Source organism: Lampetra fluviatilis, chromosome 20 (genome assembly GCF_964198595.1).
Source record: "Lampetra fluviatilis chromosome 20, kcLamFluv1.1, whole genome shotgun sequence".
Classification (NCBI taxonomy): Eukaryota; Metazoa; Chordata; class Hyperoartia; order Petromyzontiformes; family Petromyzontidae; genus Lampetra; species Lampetra fluviatilis.
In genome coordinates, this window is record NC_136294.1 from 586,727 (window position 1) to 606,167 (window position 19,441).

General features: G+C 56.7%; 2 protein-coding genes across 4 annotated transcripts; one reads left to right on the forward strand and one right to left on the reverse strand.

Annotated features, from left to right (window-relative positions):
• Window positions 1–1,605: 1,605 nt before the first annotated feature.
• On the reverse strand, window positions 1,606–16,199 carry RPL28 (ribosomal protein L28). Of its 3 annotated transcripts, none has more exons than XM_078865263.1 (5): window positions 16,193–16,199; window positions 4,715–4,807; window positions 4,166–4,289; window positions 2,327–2,445; window positions 1,606–1,770 (listed from the first exon to the last, which is right to left on the reverse strand). In XM_078865263.1, the coding sequence occupies exons 2-5, from the start codon at window positions 4,793–4,795 to the stop codon at window positions 1,672–1,674; spliced, it is 423 nt and encodes a 140-aa protein (XP_078721389.1). In that variant the 5' UTR covers window positions 4,796–4,807; window positions 16,193–16,199; the 3' UTR covers window positions 1,606–1,671. The 3 variants fall into 3 exon arrangements, with proteins under 3 accessions (XP_078721389.1, XP_078721388.1, XP_078721387.1); XM_078865262.1 differs by lacking the exon at window positions 16,193–16,199 and adding an exon at window positions 6,453–6,600; XM_078865261.1 differs by lacking the exon at window positions 16,193–16,199 and adding an exon at window positions 5,338–5,359.
• On the forward strand, window positions 8,339–19,248 carry LOC144937796 (surfeit locus protein 4-like). The gene is made up of 6 exons (XM_078865260.1): window positions 8,339–8,508; window positions 14,578–14,764; window positions 15,511–15,587; window positions 15,867–15,910; window positions 16,237–16,423; window positions 16,848–19,248. Exons 1-6 carry the CDS (start codon window positions 8,461–8,463, stop codon window positions 17,109–17,111), a joined length of 807 nt encoding a protein of 268 aa, XP_078721386.1. The 5' UTR covers window positions 8,339–8,460; the 3' UTR covers window positions 17,112–19,248.
• The last annotated feature ends 193 nt before the right edge of the window (window positions 19,249–19,441 follow it).

Below are 19,441 nucleotides of genomic sequence, written 5' to 3' on the forward strand. Positions count from 1 at the left end.
GGGACCACAGCACCCCTCCCCATGCCACCCCCCCCACCCCCTCCAGCCGTGCTCACCAGTGAGCGCTGCTCAATTCGCGGTAATTGGCTTGGACCCCGCACCCCGCCTCCACGTGGCCCCGAGGGATTGGGACGCGCGGTGTGGGGAGGGCCCTGGGGGCCGCGTGAGGACTGCCCTCGCTGCCCTTCAACTGGCCAGAGGGCGTCATCTGGCTTCCTGGGGGAGGGGTCTTTCCCATAAACGTCGAGGTTTCAAAACAGGGCTCACATGAACATGAATCATACTATGACAAACAAGCTATGCCTCGAGCATCCTGGCTGGCTGCTGGCTGGGCTCCTCTCGACGCCGACAATAACACGTGTAACGTGGTGTGTAGATACAATGTATACAGTTCGAAATGCAAATAAATGATATACGTCGAATTCTAGTTTTCCATTCTTTCTATGAGAGGCTCCCAGTTACCAAGACCACCCACTCACTCACGAAGACAGACCCCCAGCGTAGCTTAAACAGGCTCTTGGGGCAAGTGTTGCTAGCACGCACTGCTGAAGGCCGACACGGCACACGATGGGGTCGGCGGCCAACACCAAGCCCGGCCGTCTTTGTCTCCCCAGTGGCGATGTTTACTCCACACTGCACCAGGTACTCATCTGAGGCCGAGTCGACACAGGGTCGGTTCAGATCGTCGTCACTGGTGGTGGTGGCCAAGCGGGAATCGAACTTTGGTCTCTGGGGTCTGTGCCTCTACACTACTGCTGCTGCCCATCAAGACCACTCACCCGCCGACACCATCAGGATCTCACAAGCAGGGGGGGGGGGGGGGACGATGCTTGTTGTGGTCATCCCAATTGTGGCTGTGCCAGTGGCACCGTCTTCTGCTGCAGGGCGCCTGGCAGTGGAGGCCCAGAGGCCTTGGCTGCTGTGGTAGGGGAGGGGGGGCTGCCTCACCTGCAGGCATCCCGGACTCGTCTCTTGCACCGGCTCGTGAGCGGAGAGAGCTCCCAAGATGCATTCTGGGGGCATTGCCGAGGCCACATTCAGGTGATCGAGCTGCTTTGGCAAGAGGTGCGCCGACTCGTGTGGTTAACTCTGATGTGCTTCTCTCACCGCAATGGAGATCGTGTCAGGCTAGGTGCACAGAGACCACGAAGTGTTTAAGGCTCGATGGCAAGTCGAGGGACAGGCCCAGGTGATGGCCACGATGCACACACCCAACGTGCTACACTCACGGACGCACGAAGATGTTGGGTGTAGCCTCCAGGCTTTTGGGGCAAGTGCTGCGAGCGCCTATTGTGGCTGTCACGAGTGGGTAGTGGCCAGCACCACGCCTGGCCACCTTTGCCTCTCAGTGCTGTTAACACAGCAGGTACTAATTTATCGCCGAGTCTATCTGGGGGGAAGCCCAGCAGAGGCTCAAATAATGACCGTTGGAATAGAACTCCTATCGCCCGGTTCGTAGTGCACTACAGATGAACATGCACACATACGTCAACAATAACCGCCATTCGTCACCACGGTGCTTCTACCAGGCTAGGTGCACATGACCACGGAACCAGCACACACGCGTGTACACACACATGCGCGTACACACAGACAGCCACAACATTGGGAGCTGAAGGGTTTTGTTTATTTCCGCGAGTGAACGTGGTGGTGGTGGTGGCCAGGGACGGCTTATGCCGCCTTGGTGCCACGTGGCCGGCGCGCCTGCTTCTTCACCTCCTTCACCGGCTTTTGGCTCTTGAGGATGGCGCTAGCGCGGCGAAGGGCGGCCTGGACACGCGAGGGCATACGCACGCACATCATCTTTCATCGTGGGCCACAACAGTGCTGTCAATCTACAATAGCCAGGAGGTGGCTCCCAAGCTTCACTCCTCAGTGAGCAGTGGTTACCAGGCCATCAGCATCGGCAGTTGTGGCACGTGTACAGGTACACACACCACTACCGCCACACAATCTATGTGCACAGCTGCGACACCGTCCCCTCTCTCACCCGCACCCGTTCACACAAACAATTCAGCTTCGCTCAATCCACGAATGGATGAGCCTCAAGCCATCGCCATCTCTCACGGCCTCGCGATGCAACAATCCATCTGGAACCTGTGCACGAGCCGAGTTCATCGCTCCATCTCCAAGATGGACGTGCTCTCGGGCAGGTTCCCTCCTTCGGCTGCCATTTCGACGTGAGCCTCTATCACCGGCCGTCATCCCCCCCGGGCACGAATCGGGCCCAAGCCCTCTCGTGTACCTCTAAATCTTTAACCCGTGCCTTATCCAATCCACGCTTTTCTCGGTCGCAATACTTCCACGTGTGCACACCGCCACTCACCATGCGCAGGTCGGGGCGGTACTTGTTCTTGCGGATGACGTGGCGGATGCTGCTGAGCGTGGCGCGTGCGTCCTTGTTGATCACCGTGCGCACGTAGCTGTTGCCGGGCTTGCGCTGATCTGCAAGGGGCGACGGCGGCGCGGTTAACACCATTGCCGTTAAAAGATGATTTGCTCCTGTACAGGGTGCGCCAAAAATTACGAACCGTACGCATGTACGGTGACCACCCTGATTCACCGATTTTTAGGTGAGGCCACGTGATGATCCGACACGGTCATACAAATTAAGATACCACCTGCACCAGCGTTTAACACATCAATTGCTTTTTTAGCTCCCCGGTAAGTTGAACGATCTTTACATTCAAAATATCAATTAGATATGCGACGTTCCATGAGGACGAGTCAGCAAGTGAGAAAGTATTATTCTGCCTGCTGCATAGACCCATGCGTCAAGGGAACCAGCACTGCAGGTCACCACCTCACTTCTCTCTCGGCTTCTTCCCTCGCAATGGTCCACTCTGGAATTTCCTCCTTCCATCATCAGCGCATTCCCCAAGCTTTATCAATCATAACCTTACTCAATTAAATGTGATCATTTTCCTTATGCAATTTTGACGGTGCCGTTGGTTGACAGTGCTGTTTGTTGCTGGCCGCATGGTGTTTTGCGCCTGCGCTCAGCAACTCTGCAAGTGTCTAACAGCGGATTCTGGACGAGCACACCAAATGCGTGTCCCCACGCTCGCACGGCTAGACACGTCCATATCTATCCCGGCAGGACCCGGCTCGTATTTTAAATAATCTACAGATGCACGCACGTTCTTCACATCGCTACAAATCATGACTCTTTGCCGTAGCCCAATACAGCGCTCTTCGTGCATCTCACGACGCTTTCAAATTTAAAACAAGACTCGAAGAACATTGGCCAATCAATCCAAATCAAAACAAATACCGTGTCACGTTTGGTAAAACAGATTTGGTCGTTGGGCATTTGGTCACGGAGGGCATTGGGAACGGCGGTGGCGAGCGATTGCCCGCGATGCTGCCGCCAACGCGGTAGGGGCGCCGGACGCCATTGTCGCGTCTCCAGGATTAGGTCGCGGCTGAAGGTTCGGGGCCTCCAGCGGTGTCCTCTACGCCCGCTGTGCGCCGCTGCCATATCGCCCGTCGAGGTTGCCGCGGGCTAAGCCCGGCACGCTAAGACCGCGGAGCTGCGTTTTAAGAGGCTTTGAGGATTTATTCTTCTCCAGAAGCTCTGCGTAAAAGTCACGCTCGCGAGCATCAACGCACGAGCCTGGCTTTTCTTGTGATTTTCAAGCGAACCCAGGGCGATTATTTTAAATTTCGCTGCGGTTGTTTACAGCCACCAGAAATAGCGGGCCCCATGTCTCTCTTAATTAAATCTGACGTGGTAGCCCTCGCACAAGACAGACCACCGGTAAATGTGTTATTGAGACACCCACCACTCAGATAGGGTAGTCAATGCTAGGCATGTAACCAGGCCTTAATTTCTCAATGAATAGTTTCCGGTTTATTGTTGATGGACTGGAGTAGGTGATACGTGCCTAGCAGGCAAGATGAGGTATACTGGATGCGGTTTGAGTGGCGTGTAAATAATGGGCAGACCCGGCTGAAATTAAGCCCTATGCGTAGCCATTTAGTCCTCACAATTGCGCGTCACAACGCTCATAAATAATTAATATTGCGCTCACTGTGCCATCGCACCAAGACTGTCCTGATCAATCCAACCATTAGTCTAACATCATTTTTTGGCACAAATCTAAAATCCGACAGCACCTCTTAACCCGTACCCAATCGCACGCCCGCCCCTCCCCCCACGTACTCGTGCGCCTCTTGGTGACGAGCACGACGCCCTTGCCGCTGGGGTTCGCCTCCACCCCCACCGTCTTCTTGTGGATGAGTCCATTGTAGCGGAACGAGTTGCGAGCCTTCAGGTTGTTGGGCTCCTGGGCACAAAAGCCGTGGTGGAGATGCAAGATGTACAAGGTTTAACGACGCAACACGGGAAAACAGCGCTCAACACAAAGGTACACACGGACTAAATTGCCTACACCACGCTGATCGTAGGTGTGCTAAATGTATCACGTGCACTACCCATTGACCGGTCTGAGACCATCAACTCAATATGCATTTGACAACTTGGGAGTTTAATCCACTGGCGGTGCTATCACCTCTGACGTACCCGGCAGCAAAATGATTGAGAAGCGTTCGCCGCTTCTGCGTACAAATCGGCCGAGTTTCTGCACACGCAGTTTCATCTACAGGCAAATCCCCCAACCAAGGGGAGGCTGCTCCCTTAACAGCCTGGCTCGCCAGCGGTATCCTTGGGGTTGTGACAGTGCCGGAGGAGAGGTGTGGAGGTGCCACTCACGGTGCTAAAGGTCTGCTTGTTTCGCTTGATGAGGAAGCTCGAGTTGTTGCGGATGATCATCCACTGCAGGTGTGCAGACATGGTGGCGCCGATCTGCACACGACCACGCGCAGGGCCGTGAGCACGCGCAGGCGCGACTCGCCGGCACCGCAGCCGAGCCGCACAGAACGCGGCGTCCCCCCCCCCCCCACTCTAGCCAACGAGCGAGTCTCCCTCAACGCGTCAGACCTCGGAAGCTCAGCATGCTCGAGCCTGGCTCGTGCCTTGATGGGGGACTACCTGGGAATGCCACGCGTTGTAAGCTTCGGCTGCAAGTTGGCCAGTGGCACTGGCACACAACTGCGCTTTTGTATCTTACTGCCCAGACAATATCAACGTGTTCTATTCGCCATATTTAATTATAAACGGTCCGAATATAAAATTGTACATTGAAATTGTTTATTAAACTTAAAGGGTGAATTAAAATCATAACGATTTGTCAGAGAATAAATTCACATTTTGTCCAACTGTCTGAATTAAATATTCAATGAACGTGGCCTAAATGTTACATATCTTGTTTTGGATGATTTCGTTTTGATCCTGTCACGATTGTGATTCGTCTCCGTTAATGAAAGTGCTCCCACGTGTTTTTTCGTAAACCAAGGGTGCCTGTCCGTATGAATAGACGAGCACACCGACTGGGGCATGGACACTGGCACACACCACGGCTCCACGGTCCAGGCCGGCAACACGTGTCCCCACACAGCAGCAAACTACAGCAACAAAGGCGCGCACACACACGTACCACTCCAGCACCTCTACACTGGCCCCGACAACACACCAACGGGAACTCAATGCCCCAACACAAACGATTCACGACACACTGCTGTACAGTGGACACTGATATGTCTTTACACGTTCTAATCACTCACAGAAACACAAACGCAAGCCAACATTAGGGAAGTAAACTCATAAATGCCCTCACAAAGACCCCGTTTTATATATAAATCCTTTATGAATGCCGCCAAAACGATAATGCTCACACCAACGCTCCCTAAACACACTCAATGCCCTCCTCCAATTCCCGCTTCAAACTGCCCCCTCCATATACAATCACCAATGCCCCATGTTCCCTATATATTCTGCCCACATTACGAACGCAACCCAATATCCACAGTAATGCCCCCTAGACACCAATGCCCTCCCATACACTTACCGATGACCCCCCCCCCCCCAACAAAACACAATTGTATTTTACACCTACGTGACTTTACCGAAAGAACCAAAGAGTATGGATTCCTGCAGTCACGAAACGCACAACACCCCCTACTACACCACATCACTGCCCCCCATACGCACAGCAAGGCCTCCAAACCCCCCATACACAAACTCATGCCCCTCCCGCCCCCTACACACCGCAATGCCCCCTACATCATGCCCATGCCCCCTACACACCACAATGCCCCCTACACCATGCCCCCTACACCATGCCCATGCCCCCGCAACGCCCCCCACACTCTCGCGAATTCCCCATCCACCGCCACCGCCACGAGGTGCCGCCATCTCGGCCGGGCGGCCCGGGGCCTGCAGGCCTCGGGTCGCCCTGCCGCACCGCGAGCTCCCCCATCGCCAGGGACTGCCGAGGGGACCGCCACACAACCAAGGGGGGCCAAGAGGGACCAGGCGTAGCAGGGGTACAGCGGAGCGAGGGGGTTAAGGGGATACATTTCGGGGTCCCGGGAACAGCCGCGACACGAACCTCACACCGCCTCGTCCTGGAGAGAGAAAGAAGCGCCGCGGAGGGATGCGCCTTAGCACCCGGGCAGGGATGCCAGCAAATACCGGATAACCGGGGAAAAGAGTGGTAAAGAGGTGAAAAGAGACGAGGAGAAGCGAAGGGAGGATACCTTGTGATCGTTTGAGACGCTTAGGAAAATGATTTGGTGGAAATGAAGGGGAACTATTTTATGTCGAAAAGATACGTGGATGTGGAGGAGGGGAGATGATTGCGCGTGACGTCATCAGCGCGCGCCGGCACGTGGGTGGGGACGGGGATGAATTTTAAATGTGGGCTCGTGGTGGGGGTAGGGAGAGAGGGGATAGAGGGGATAGGGAGAGAGGGGATAGAGGGGATAGAGAGAGAGGGGATAGGGAGAGAGTTGGGGGGGTAGGGAGAGAGGGGATAGAGGGGATATGGAGAGAGGGGATAGAGGTAGATAGGGAGAGAGTTGGGGGATAGGGAGAGAGGGGATAGAGGGGATAAAGGATAGAGGGGGATGGGGAGAGGGGATCGGGAGAGAGTTGGGGGATAGGGAGAGAGAGGATAGGGGATAGAGGGGATGGGGAGAGGGGATAGAGAGAGTTGGGGGGATGGGGATAGAGGGGACAGGAAGAGAGTTAGGGGCTCGAGGGGATAGGGAAAGGGTTATCGAATCGAGGGGATAGGGAGAGAGGATATGGGAAGAGTTATGGGAAAAGGGTAGAGTTATGGGATAGGGGAAGAGCTTAGTGCAACGATTAGGGTTACAATTAGGGCTACATTCGAGGTAGGATTATAGGCCAAGGTTAGTCCCGGAGATGTTGGTGCAACCGTGGATCCAGGGACAGCACTGCTCGCCCATCGGTGCACAGTTGACGATTTAAACGCCCGTTAGTGGCCGTGTAGGGGGCCCGTGCCCCCCACAAATGGGCGGCATTGATCTAAGTTGTCATGGACGTTTTGATTTACTTCTGTCTTTCACGCCAACCCCCACCAACCCCCAGTCAACCACCAAACATAAACATCCCTCTCGAACGATCACGAATATTCATTACCCCGCCTGTCCACCCAGGCAAGCCTGAGTCTCAAGACTTGATCAGGATGTCTCTGCCAAATGTTCCCAGTCTGGAGCTATGCCGCTGCAGTGTCATCTCATTTGAGTTATATGGAGATATTCTTCCAGCAAAGGGATGATTGACCAACACGAGTTACATTGTGGGGTTGTTTAGTTATGGGAGGAAACCGGAGAATCCGGAGGAAACCTGCCGAACAAGGAGGGGATATTCAAACTCCACGTGGAGTTACGCCCCAGTCGAGAATCTAACCCACGAGTTCCTTGCTGTGTTACCACTGTGACCCGCATGGCGTTCATACGACAGGAGCCAGCTTCATATCGACACAATTACTGTTCACATTTACAGCAGAGCAATGTTATTGTGCTCATTGCAAGAGCTGGTCCATGGACCAGAGCAGCTATGAGGGTGCGTCTTTTAATCCGTTCGCTGCGTGTGACTTGATTTGTGAAACTTTGTGGTGGTGGTGATGGTGGTCGTGGTGATGATGGTGACCGGTGGTGGTGGTGGCCTCCCACCCCCTCGTGTGCCGTGGAGGTCTCCATCGGGTGCTCGCTAACAGCACTTGCCCCAACAGTTTAAGGCTACACGGGGTGTCGTTGTCTTTGGCGATGTTTAGAATATTTGGCATCTGCCAATTCGTCTTTGTTCTGGATACTTGTTACAATCGACACTGGACGCCGTTACCAAACGAGATGTTCCGTCTCAAGGGACTATTTATCGGGGTGAAATTATTCAACAAAATAGACTCAAATCATTTCCCTCCCCCAGACAATTCTGGGCCACAGCGCCGCCTGGCGGCAGCGAGGGGCTACGGCCGGGACCCCGTGCGACGTGGCAGGCCGAGAGGGGAGGAGAGGGAGGCGGGCAGCAGCAGCAGCAGCACCCCGGGGTCTCTGGTCGGTCCGCTTCTCTCGGACCCAGCTGAGTCTGCCATGGCCCACGAGGGCGCGGTCCGGGTGGCCGAGGACGCGGCAGACCAGGTGAGGGACCCCTGTGGGAGACGCCGGGGCACGGTGCGGGGCACGGGCCGAGCGAGACTTGTGGGGTTGGTGGGGGGAGGTGGGCCGGGATGGTGCCTGGCTGTGTCTCCTCTTGGATAACTCTCTCTCTCTCACGGTGTCTCCATGTGTCTCGCTGTCTCTCACGGTGTCTCCATGTGTCTCCCTGTATCTCGCTGTGTCTCACTGTGTCTCCTCTTGGCTAACTCTCTCTCCCTGTGTCTCCATGTGTCTCTCCGTGCCTCGCTGTGTCTCCCTGTGTCTCCTCTGGGCTATCTCTCTCCCTGTGTCTCTCTGTGTCTTCCTGTGTCTTCTCTGGGCAAACTCTCTCTCTCGCTGTATCGCTATGTGTCTCCCTGTCTCCCTGTCTCTCCCGGTGTTTCCCTGTCTCCCTGTTTCTCCGTGTCTCCCTGTGTCTCTGTCTGTCTCCCTGTGTCTCCCTGTGTCTCTGTCTCCCAGTGTCTCCCTGTGTCTCTGTCTGTCTCCCTGTGTCTCTGTGTCTTCCAGTGTCTCCCTGTGTCTCTCTGTGTCTCCCAGTGTCTCCCTGTGTCTCCCTGCGTCTCTGTGTCTCCCTGTGTCTCCCTGTGTCTCCCTGTGTCTCCCTGTGTCACCCTGTGTCTCTCAGTGTCCCCCTGTGTCTCCCTGTGTCTCACTGTCTCCCTGTGTCTCCCTGTGTCTCTGTCTGTCTCCCTGTGTCTGTCTGTCTCCCTGTGCCTCCCAGTGTATCCCTGTGTCTCCCTGTGTCACCATGTGTCTCTCAGTGTCTCTCTGTGTCTCCTTGTCTCCCTGTGTCCCCCTGTGTCTCCCAGTGTCTCTGTGTCTCCCTGTGTCTCCTGTGTCTTGCTGTCTCTCCCTGTGTCTCCCTGTGTCTCCCTGTGTCTCCCTGCGTCTCTGTGTCTCCCTGTGTCTCCCTGTGTCTCCCTGTGTCTCCCTGTGTCACCCTGTGTCTCTCAGTGTCCCCCTGTGTCTCCCTGTGTCTCACTGTCTCCCTGTGTCTCCCTGTGTCTCTGTCTGTCTCCCTGTGTCTGTCTGTCTCCCTGTGCCTCCCAGTGTATCCCTGTGTCTCCCTGTGTCACCATGTGTCTCTCAGTGTCTCTCTGTGTCTCCTTGTCTCCCTGTGTCCCCCTGTGTCTCCCAGTGTCTCTGTGTCTCCCTGTGTCTCCTGTGTCTTGCTGTCTCTCCCTGTGTCTCCCTGTGTCTCTCTGTGTCTCCCTGTGTCTCCCAGTGTCTCCCTGTATCTCGCTGTCTCTCCCTGTGTCTCCCTGTGTCTCTCTGTCTCCCAGTGTCTCCCTGTGTCTCCCTGTCTCCCTGTGTCTCCCTGTGTATCCCAGTATCTATGTGTCTCCCTGTGTCTCCCAGTGTCTCCCTGTGTCTCCCTGTGTCTCCCAGTCTCTCCCTGTGTCTCCCTGTGTCTCCCTGTCTCCCTGTGTCTCCCTGTCTCTCCGTGTTTCCCTGTGTCTCCCTGTGTCTCCCCCTGTCTCTCTGTGTGTCTCCTGTCCCACTGTACCGTGTCCTCTCAGCCACTGCACCCCGCCTGCATCTCCCTCGGCCCCTGCTCGGAGACCTTTTAGGGGGGTTGCAGTAGAACGGCGAGGGGATATCCGGACCCCCGTTGGCGTGACCCCCGTTGGCGTGACCCCCTCGTCAGGTCATCTAGTCTACACGTGCATGTCCAGCCCTGTTAATCCACTGCTGGATGAGGGGCGTGCAAGGGAGTTATTTGTCTATCTATGCTGAACGCTGCGTGTGGGAACTCGGTGTAGGGTGTATGTAAGTTGAACTTCTTTCGCACCGTACGTAGCCAACCGTACCAATTGGTGGTGTGGTGCATCGACTCGCAGTAAAACAACGCGTCTCGTCACACTGCCCTCTGCCTCCCACAACGAAGCCGATAGCACCCGCCAGTCGTGGCCAGGCTCAACGCCTGCTTGGCTTCTGAGACCGGCGCGTCCCGGGTTCGGCCCTGCGGGGTGGTCATTGACCTCCCCTGTGGGGTGCCCTGGTGAATGGCTCCGATCGGGGTCACGGCGGGGGGGGGGGACACTTGTGGGATGCGAGTTTGTGATCATAGGACCCAAGGAACCAGACGATATTACCAAAGATGATGCTGGGATGATGATCGTGATGATCGTGATGCTACTACGATGATAATAATGTAGATGGTCATATTCGTGATTCTAGGATGATAATGATGATGGTGATGATGCTTGGGTAATAATGATGATACTAATGATAATGACGATGATGCTGCTGATTATAATGATGAAATGTGGTCATGATGGTTATCATGTTGATGATTATGCTCATGTAATTTATGATAATGATGAGGATAATGACGATATTGATTATGATGATGTTGAGATGATGATGCTGATAATGATGATGACACGATGAATGCAATGATAATAATGGTGATCGTGAATAGAGTGTAAACATCGTGGTGATCACGTTGGAATGATGAGGGTAATGATGGTGGTGGTGAGAATGTTGCGATGACCATGATAGTGGTGATGATGACCGTTCATGTCCGAGGCCCCTGCCACTAATGAGCCTGTGCACAGGGGGGTGTCGTGGTGCCTCTGGCTGGCGAGAAATCGGCGCCATCAGCAGCAGCCGGCGTCTAGCGCCGCTGGGGCGATTCATGAGGTCACCGAGGACGACGAGAGCGACTTTGTAGAGCAGCGTTCAGTGATTGCAACTCGTCGACAATCCATTAACTTATACAACACCCCTTGCGTCTCTTAACACACCTGTGTCTGTAGAACACCTGTGTCTCTCTAACTCATCTGTGTCTCTAACTGTGTGTATCTGTCTCTAACACATCTCTCTGTCTCTCTCTAACTCAGCAATTCGTCTTCACGTCTCTCTGTAAGACATCTACGTCCGTGTGTCTCTAACACATCTGTGCGCCTCTGTGTCTCTCTGCAACACATCCGTATCTCTGTCTCTTTGTAACACATACGCCTATCTCTGCATCTCTCTCATTGTCGTTCAATTGGCTGAAATCGTGGTTGATTGCTGGAGACATCATGGATTGTGAACTAATGAGACGTAACAACCACGCGTGCTCCGAACCGAACGGGGCGTCACTCGGGTTGCTCAGAGGCCATCCTCCTCGAGGCGACAACTGTTTGCGTGCTCGCGACGATTGTCGCGATAACAACGCCACGTCACCTCGCCATTGGGAAGGCAGCAAAGCGAAAACGCGGACTCGGCCTGTTCCTCTCTGTACGGGATGGAGCGTTCACCCCCCTAGCGCGCGCGGGGTTGGCCGATAATACCGTCGTATATAGAGGATCGCAGAGCTTGGATAATTGTTGGCACCGGCTCCTCACCGCCTGGGCTGCCTTCCCGCTCGTGCTGTGGTGGCTCCTCCTGGCGCCTCCGAGTCGTTCTCTCATCACAGCCCAGCCACGGTGACGTCACCACTGCCTCAATCACCCTGGCAAGAGTTTGGCTAAGCGCCCATTTAACGGTTAATAGCGGATGCGTTACAAATTGACGTTGTGATTTTGTGAAATATATAAATATATTTACATCTTTTTTGGGGGGGGGGGTGGGGGGGAAACCCCCGCACTTCCTCCACACGTGCGTGCGGTCTACAGCGGGGGGGAGGGGGGGTGACGTCATCACGCACGAGCGCGGTCCGGCGTGGTGGCGTGTGGGTGACGTCACAGTGTGCCGAGTCCTCGTCACGGCGAGGGTGAATGCACGAGTGGAGTTTCAGGGCAACCGCGACCACGGTGGCAGGCGATAGAAGAGCGGCATGGGGGCGACTCTCGTGTCTGTGTGTGTGGGGTGGTTGGGGCTCTGTGTTGTTCGGGGCAGGTTTACGGGAATCGCGTGATGGTGTGTGAGGAGGCACAGCGTTAAACACGACAATCGGCGTCGGTGTGGACAATATAAATAACTAAATAACTAAACAGACTCGACTTCCCTTATCTGTCACTCTACATTCAGTACAAACGACTAGTACAGGATCCTTTTTACCGCCTTCTGGGAGTGTCCACTTTCAGCAGCATTGATTGGTTAACTACAAGCAACCTCTGGACCGGTTTTCCACATTCAAGTGTCTCAGCAGCAGGTTTCTTGCAACCAATGCTGCAGACGAACTGCCGGATGTGTAATGGCAGGGGCCCTGTCTCTGTTAGGCTTGGGTCCTGGTCGCTGCCTATTCCACAGACCTAAACCCGGACATCTTTCTCAGCCTGCAACCTTTGATACGGATCCTAGTCCGAGTTGGACATCAATCTCGAATCAACTTTGGGCCAACGTTGGGTGTGGTTGGAACCATCGGGCCAGCATCCTCCAGCTCTCGCCCAATGCACGGGGCTGTCGAGTTCTGTTCGGATCAATATTCTGTCCGGATCAATGTTCTGTTCGGATCAATCTTCCCTTCCGATTGCTCCGATCCGATCGGACCAATCGGCGTCTGCGGCTGAGCACACGGAGCCGGCTGCGACCGGAGCACGTGGCTGGGCAGGGCGGACGGGCCACGTCCACACCGCGGGGGACGTCGTCACGGCTCAAACCAACTGGGCCCGAGTCGGGAGGGGGGGGGGGTTCACAGACGTGCGGAATCCCAGGGAGTTCTAAACTTACAATAGCACGTGGAGGCCCAGTGTGAGAGGCGCGTCTGTGTACGTGTTTGTGCGAGTGGCAGTGTAGACCTCCTGTCAGCGAGCCTTCGACATTTCACGTGGCCTCAAAGTGCACCAGGCCTGGCACGGGCGCCGTGGTGACGTCACCGCCACTTAGTGGCGAAAGGCGCGGGTATTGGTAGACAAAGGTAGGTCGACTCAGCCTCAAATGAGTACCTGGTGCGTTGTATAAACATCGGAACTGGGGAGAAAAAGGTGGTCAGGCGTGGTGTTACCCACTCACCCCGTCGTGTGCCGTATCGGCCTTCATAGGTGCGGGATAACAGCACTTGCCCTGTTGGTGTGTGCAGGCTACACAGGGGATCTTTGTCCTTGACGTGTGCGAGTGGCAGGCATAGCGCTTGAGAGTGTTTACTTTGGAGGCAGATGCCTGGGAGTTCACATCCTGCCACGTGCTTTCCCACAGAGCCAGACTGTCAAAGCCTTGCACCCCGGAGAAGGGTCGATCTCCTCTCTCAGAGGGACCTGTGCTTCTCCCAGCCGGGTTCTGCCTTTGCGGTGGGCGTGCAGGGGCGGCTGCCCACAGCAGGAACGGTGCAAAAATAATTGATGAAGAATGAGATGCAGAGACACAGAGACACAGAGACTGATTCAGTGAGAAACGAATTCCACCCCAACGAGGTTCCTTCTTGAGTAGACACCTTGGCCAGGCACCCTAGCCTGTATCAACGCCATCGATTATTCACGAGGCGGCGCGGGCAGGGAGTCATGGCGATGATTGTCTTGCGTTGGCGGTGATCAATCCACTTCTGGATTCAGGCCTCGGCAATGTTCATCCCTCGCGATGCTGCGACGTAACAATCCACCTTGCCCCGCGCTGCAGCTGATCACGACCGCGGTGGGGTCCTCGGTCTACGGTGGTGGAACCTCCACGAGGGGGCTCGGCGGGAGGGGAAGCGGTTCGCCTTTGGAAGGTCGCGAGTTCTAACTCCCGGTTGTCCTTTTGACTCGGCCCATTATCCCTCTGTCCACGGTCGATAACATTAAAATAAGTACCGCTTTGTGTGGAAGTCAACAGCGGTTGATGCGTTGACTCGCCCAGCTCTGCCATGGGAACGTTGAATTTCTACCAATGGCTCAGTCGGAGCTGTAAACGGGAGATGAGCATTGCCATGACAGTGATTTGAGCTGAAAATCACCCTGCCCCCCCGCAAAACATGGAACATTGGGCCAAGCTTGCGCACCTCTGATTAGCACAGTGGGCTACATACGGTGTGAAAGAAGTTTAACGTACATACAACCTCGAGCCAACGTCGACACAACAGCTGAACGTTGGGCCAACGTCGAGCAAACGTCGGGCCACCATCGGCCCAACGGTTCCAACCACGACGCCAACGTTACCACGTTCACGGGAACCCGCACGTCGTCTCCCCCCCCCCGCCCCCCGTAGTTCCTGCGCGTGACCAAGCACTACCTGCCGCACGCGGCGCGCCTCTGCCTGGTGAGCACCTTCCTGGAGGACGGCGTGCGCATGTGGTTCCAGTGGTCGGAGCAGCGCGACTACATCGAGGGCAGCTGGGGCGGCGGCGCCGCGCTCGCCACAATCTTCGTGCTTGTCAACCTGCTCGGCCAGATTGGTACGGGCCCCCCCCCCCCCCACGTCCGGCATGCCCCCCCCCCCAACTGAGGTTTCACCGGGGGGCTGGGGGGGAGATAGAGGGGCTCAGGTTGTCCGGTGCTTGTCGGACGGCAATGGGCGCCGTTCAGGATAACAACCGGGGTGAGGGCTGTCAACCGGTCAACAGAATTGGTTACCAGTTCTGAGAGTCAGGAACCGGATGCCAGTTCAAGTGGGGTGTGAGTAGCGGACGCGGCGATTGGTGCACGCGGACGTACAAACCGCACGGTGCAGACCTAAGTCACGGTGTGGTTCACGTGCCCCCCGTTTTCAGTTGACAGGTGAAGGTGCCACTTGCTGAGGGAGGGGCCTTCACTTGGTGCAGCTCCAGAGGGTATTTGGCCTCCTCTTCCACCATTTACCCTGCTGGGTGTGCAGAGGCAGTGGAGGGGGGCGGGGGATGGGGGGAGGTGGCAGCTCTGTGTTTTTCTCGATCACTTGGATAATTGGAGATCCCAGCTCTAGTCTGGGTCGTTGCTATGGTTATGGCTCTTATGTGGATCGTTGCTATGGTTATGGCTCTCATGTGGATCGTTGCTATGGTTATGGCTCTCATGTGGATCGTTGCTATGGTTAGGCTGAGGGTTAATGTTGGCGTCACTTTTAGAGGTCGGCTTAAGGGCTAGCGTTTAGGGATTAGGGGTGAGGGGTTAGGGGTGAGGGGTTTGTCTCCGGCCTCACCATGTCCCTGCCGTGTCCCTGCAGGTGGCTGCCTCCTCATCCTGTGCCGCAAGTTTGTTCCCCACGCCTGCTGCGGCCTCTTCGTCATCATCGCTCTGCAGGTGAGCTCATCATCGTCGCCATCGTCGCTATCGTCGCCATCATCGTCATCGTCATCGTCGTCATCATCATCGTCACCAGAGCTTATTCTGTCCGTGATCAGCGCGGCGCATGAGCGGTGGACTGGACTCGTCGCAGGAGTGCACAAGAACAAACGTTGGGACGTACTCTCGAATGCCACGTGGAAGAGAGGGAGGGAGAGTGCCGCTCTCTGGCAGCCACTTTCTCATGGTCCACGTGTGTGCCCCCTCCCCCCCTCCATCACCTCCATCTCCTCGCAGACCGTGGCCTACAGCATCCTGTGGGACATCAAGTTCCTCATGAGGTGAGGGCGTGTGTGGGGGGCACGCGAACACCTGGGGCCAGGAAACACGCCGGCCAGCGTCGTCGCCAGCCACGTTCGGTCCACTGCTGGATGAAGGCCTGCTCCCCGGCACCGCGCGTCTCGCACGATGCTGAGAAGCGGCGACCCAGGAGGCGCCGACTCGGCCCTGAGCTGATGTCAACCGCTCCGTCTCCGCGAGGGCCATGCCCCAGGGGGGCGCATTCCGATTTTTCAATCGTCGGATCGATGCATCGTCGCTCGCCGAGATACCAGAAGCGCCCCCTCACACCGCCCCTCCCTTTCCCGCCGCCCCCCCCCCCCCACAGGAACCTGGCTCTGGGCGGGGGGCTGCTGCTACTGCTGGCCGAGTCGCGCTCCGAGGGGCGGTCGATGTTTGCGGGGGTCCCCAGCGCCGGGGGGACATCCCCCCGCCACCTCCTGCAGCTGGGCGGGAGGCTGCTGCTGGTGCTCATGTTCATGACGCTGCTGCACCTGGAGGCCAGCGCGCTCTCCGTGAGTAGGGGCCGGGGGTGGGGACTCGCGGGGTGCAGGGGGACTCTAGCGGAGGTGGGGGTTATGGAGGGATGGATCTATTTCATTAAACTATTTTTATTTTCCAGCTAAGGCTCACCGAGCTATATAGCTCTTTTTCATTTGAAAATGTATACCAGCCAAATACTATGGGAGGCTTATGGAGAGAGGGGAATTTGGGGGGCTGATAGAGAGAGGGGATGATATGGGTGGGGTGGGGCCCTGGGGGGTGGGGCCCTAATGAAGTCACAGGGGGCTGGTGGGGGGGCTCAAGGGCAGAGGGGATCCCTAAGGTGGAGGTGGGGGTGACGGGGGCTTAATAGGTGCTCCTCGCTAACAGCACTTGCCCCGACCGTCCGAGGCTACATGGGGGATCTTTGCCTGCCGCCGTGCGTGTGGCCGCCAGGTGGTGCAGGACGTGGTGGGCACGGCCCTCATGCTGCTGGTGGCCGTGGGCTACAAGACGAAGCTGGCGGCGCTCACGCTGGTGCTGTGGCTCTCGGCGCTCAACGTCTACCTGAACGCGTTCTGGGCCGTGGCGGCCCACAAGCCCCTGCACGACTTCCTCAAGTACGACTTCTTCCAGACGCTGTCCGTCACCGGAGGCCTGCTGCTCGTCGTGGCGCTCGGCCCCGGGGGCGTCTCCGTCGACGAGAAGAAGAAGTGGTGACCGCCTCCGCCGTGCTGCACCGCCCGACCCCCGGCACGCCGACCTGCACCGGCCGCACCGACCGCTGCCCCTCCCCACCCCTCCCGACCACCCCCCGTGTGTGTGTCCGTGTGTCCGTGTGTCCGTGTGTCTGTGTGCGTGAGCGTTCATCTCGGGCCACGTGGCGACATGACCGCTCAATTCAACCTTGCGTGCAAAAATCAATCAATCAATTGTTCGTTCGTTAGCCACGTGAATCGCACGCGGGTCGACCGCCTGCGTTACGTTTCTGGTAATGGGGAGGGGGGTGGGACGGAAAAAACCGAATGAGCAAAACCCCCAAAAGAGAGAAACAATACAAACGGGATATCAAAACGGGCCGTGTCGTGACGCTTCAGCAAATAGAATTGGGGGGGGGGGGAAGGGGGGTTTGTAGTGAACCGTGAGAGGCTGAGCAGCTACCAGTCACCAGTCACGTGTCCATGCAGTCACTGTCACGGAGCGCACGCGGTGAAGGTAGCGCCTTCGCCCACCCCCCCCCCCCCCCCATTTGCGGAGTCCGTACCCCCTGCGGAGTCTGTACCGCCCGTGAGGTGCGTACTCCGCGCGCCCCCCACGCGCCCCCCACGCGCCCCCCACGCGCCCCCCACGGAGTCCGTCATCCGCATGCCGCTCCGCTGCTGCTGCTGCTGCCCGGGGATCGTGGCTGGCTGGGGGTGAGGCGGAGGTGGCGAGGGTCAGAGTTCACGGTGCAGTGACCCTGCGGTCCCACGCTCCCCGTCCCGGGCCCCGTCCACTTCCCTTCCCTCGCCTCCTGCCGCTCCTCTCGTGGGCACCTCGCTCTGAGCCCCCCACTCCGTCTGGGTCCCCCTCCCCCCCATGCTCTGAGAGCGACGGTTCCGTGTGATCCACCCTCAGGGGCAGACGGCCTCCCAGCAACCAAAACGGTGCCCTACTTGGGCCCCCGGGGTGCCCAGTCCGTCCGTTTTGTGGCCTCAGCATTCACGATTTGGTGCGCGGGTGGGGGCCCTGGACCCCTGGTCTTCTGGGGGGGCGAGGTTGAGGGCGCGCGCCGGGATGGGACGGCAGGAGGAGGGAGAGAGACGACGTCAGGCGGTGGTGAACGCTGCTTGCTCGGTGTGTGGTGTGGTGGGTTACAGTGTGGGTAGAGAGTGACGTGTTGTGTCCTGTCCAGTGTAGTATGTACATCGCATTGTTGTGTGTGTGTGTGGTGTGTGTGATGTGTATCTGTGTGTGTGTGTGGTGTGTGTGATGTGTATCTGTGTGTGTGTGTGGTGTGTGATGTGTATCTGTGTGTGTGTGTGTGGTGTGTGATGTGTATCTGTGTGTGTGTGTGGTGTGTGTTGTGTATCTGTGGGTGTGTTGTGGTGTGTATCTGTGTGTAATCGAGTGTGTGTGACGGAGTGTGTGAGTATTTGCACCCGTGTGTGTATGTGTAGTGTGTATGTGTAGTGTGTGTGGTATGAGTCCGGCTTTATTTGTATTTGTGGTATGTGTATAAGAGTATGCGGCATGTGTATGTATGAGGGTGCCTGTATGTGTGGTATGTGTGTGGTATGTGTGTGGTATGTGTGTAATTGGAAGTGCGTGGTGTGCGTGTGTTAGTGAGTGCGTGCGGCCTGTGTCTGTGCGCGTTACGGGGAGCTGTGGCACAATCGTTTGCACGCCCGGTGACCCAAGTTTGATTCCCGCTCATGGCCAACACCGGTGACGAATATCTGAACCGGTCCTAGGCACCCCCTAGGTGGACTCAGCCTGAAGTGAGTACCTGGTACGGTGTGTAAAATCAGCACTGGGGAGAGAAAGGCGGCCGGGCGTGGTGCTGGCTACACCACCCCCTTTTGTGCCGTGCCGCCCTTAATAGGTGCTCGCTAACATAACTTGCCCCAACAGCCTGTTAAAGGCTACACGGGGGATCTTTGTCTGTTACCACAACCGCTCACCGCCGCACGAGCGAGGGATGGAATTGAGGGATCGGTAAGGGGGGAGGGGGGGTCATCGCAAACATTCCGAGTGGGGTCCGAGGATTTCTCGCTGGGCGGTTTCATTTTTATCAGCATCATCAGCATCGTTTACGACTGTCGCCGTTGTCGTTTTAAAGTGTATCGGTCAATAAACCCTCACGTTCACATCTCAACTCGGTGCGTGGGTGGATGCGTGAGTGCGTGGGTAAATGTGTGAGTGTATGGATGAGTGCATGAGTGGGTGAGCGGGTGGGTGGGTGAGTGCATGAGTGAGTGAGCGGGTGGGTGAGTGTATGAGTGGATGAGTGGGAGAGCGAGTGGGTGGGTGGATGAGCGGATGAGTGGGTGGGTGAGCGGATGAGTGCA

What these genes read in the sequence shown, in the direction of transcription:
- RPL28 (XM_078865263.1), bottom strand. Translation starts at nt 4,795, where the DNA reads ATGTCTGCACACCTGCAGTGGATGATCATCCGCAACAACTCGAGCTTC. An exon ending in ACAAGCAGACCTTTAGCACC is followed by an intron (nt 4,290 to 4,714) that starts GTGAGTGGCACC and finishes TTTTGTGCCCAG; the next exon opens with GAGCCCAACAACCTGAAGGC. An exon ending in CGTCACCAAGAGGCGCACGA is followed by an intron (nt 2,446 to 4,165) that starts GTACGTGGGGGG and finishes CGCCCCTTGCAG; the next exon opens with ATCAGCGCAAGCCCGGCAAC.
- LOC144937796 (XM_078865260.1), top strand. Translation starts at nt 8,461, where the DNA reads ATGGCCCACGAGGGCGCGGTCCGGGTGGCCGAGGACGCGGCAGACCAG. An exon ending in CCGAGGACGCGGCAGACCAG is followed by an intron (nt 8,509 to 14,577) that starts GTGAGGGACCCC and finishes CGCCCCCCGTAG; the next exon opens with TTCCTGCGCGTGACCAAGCA. An exon ending in TCGTCATCATCGCTCTGCAG is followed by an intron (nt 15,588 to 15,866) that starts GTGAGCTCATCA and finishes ATCTCCTCGCAG; the next exon opens with ACCGTGGCCTACAGCATCCT.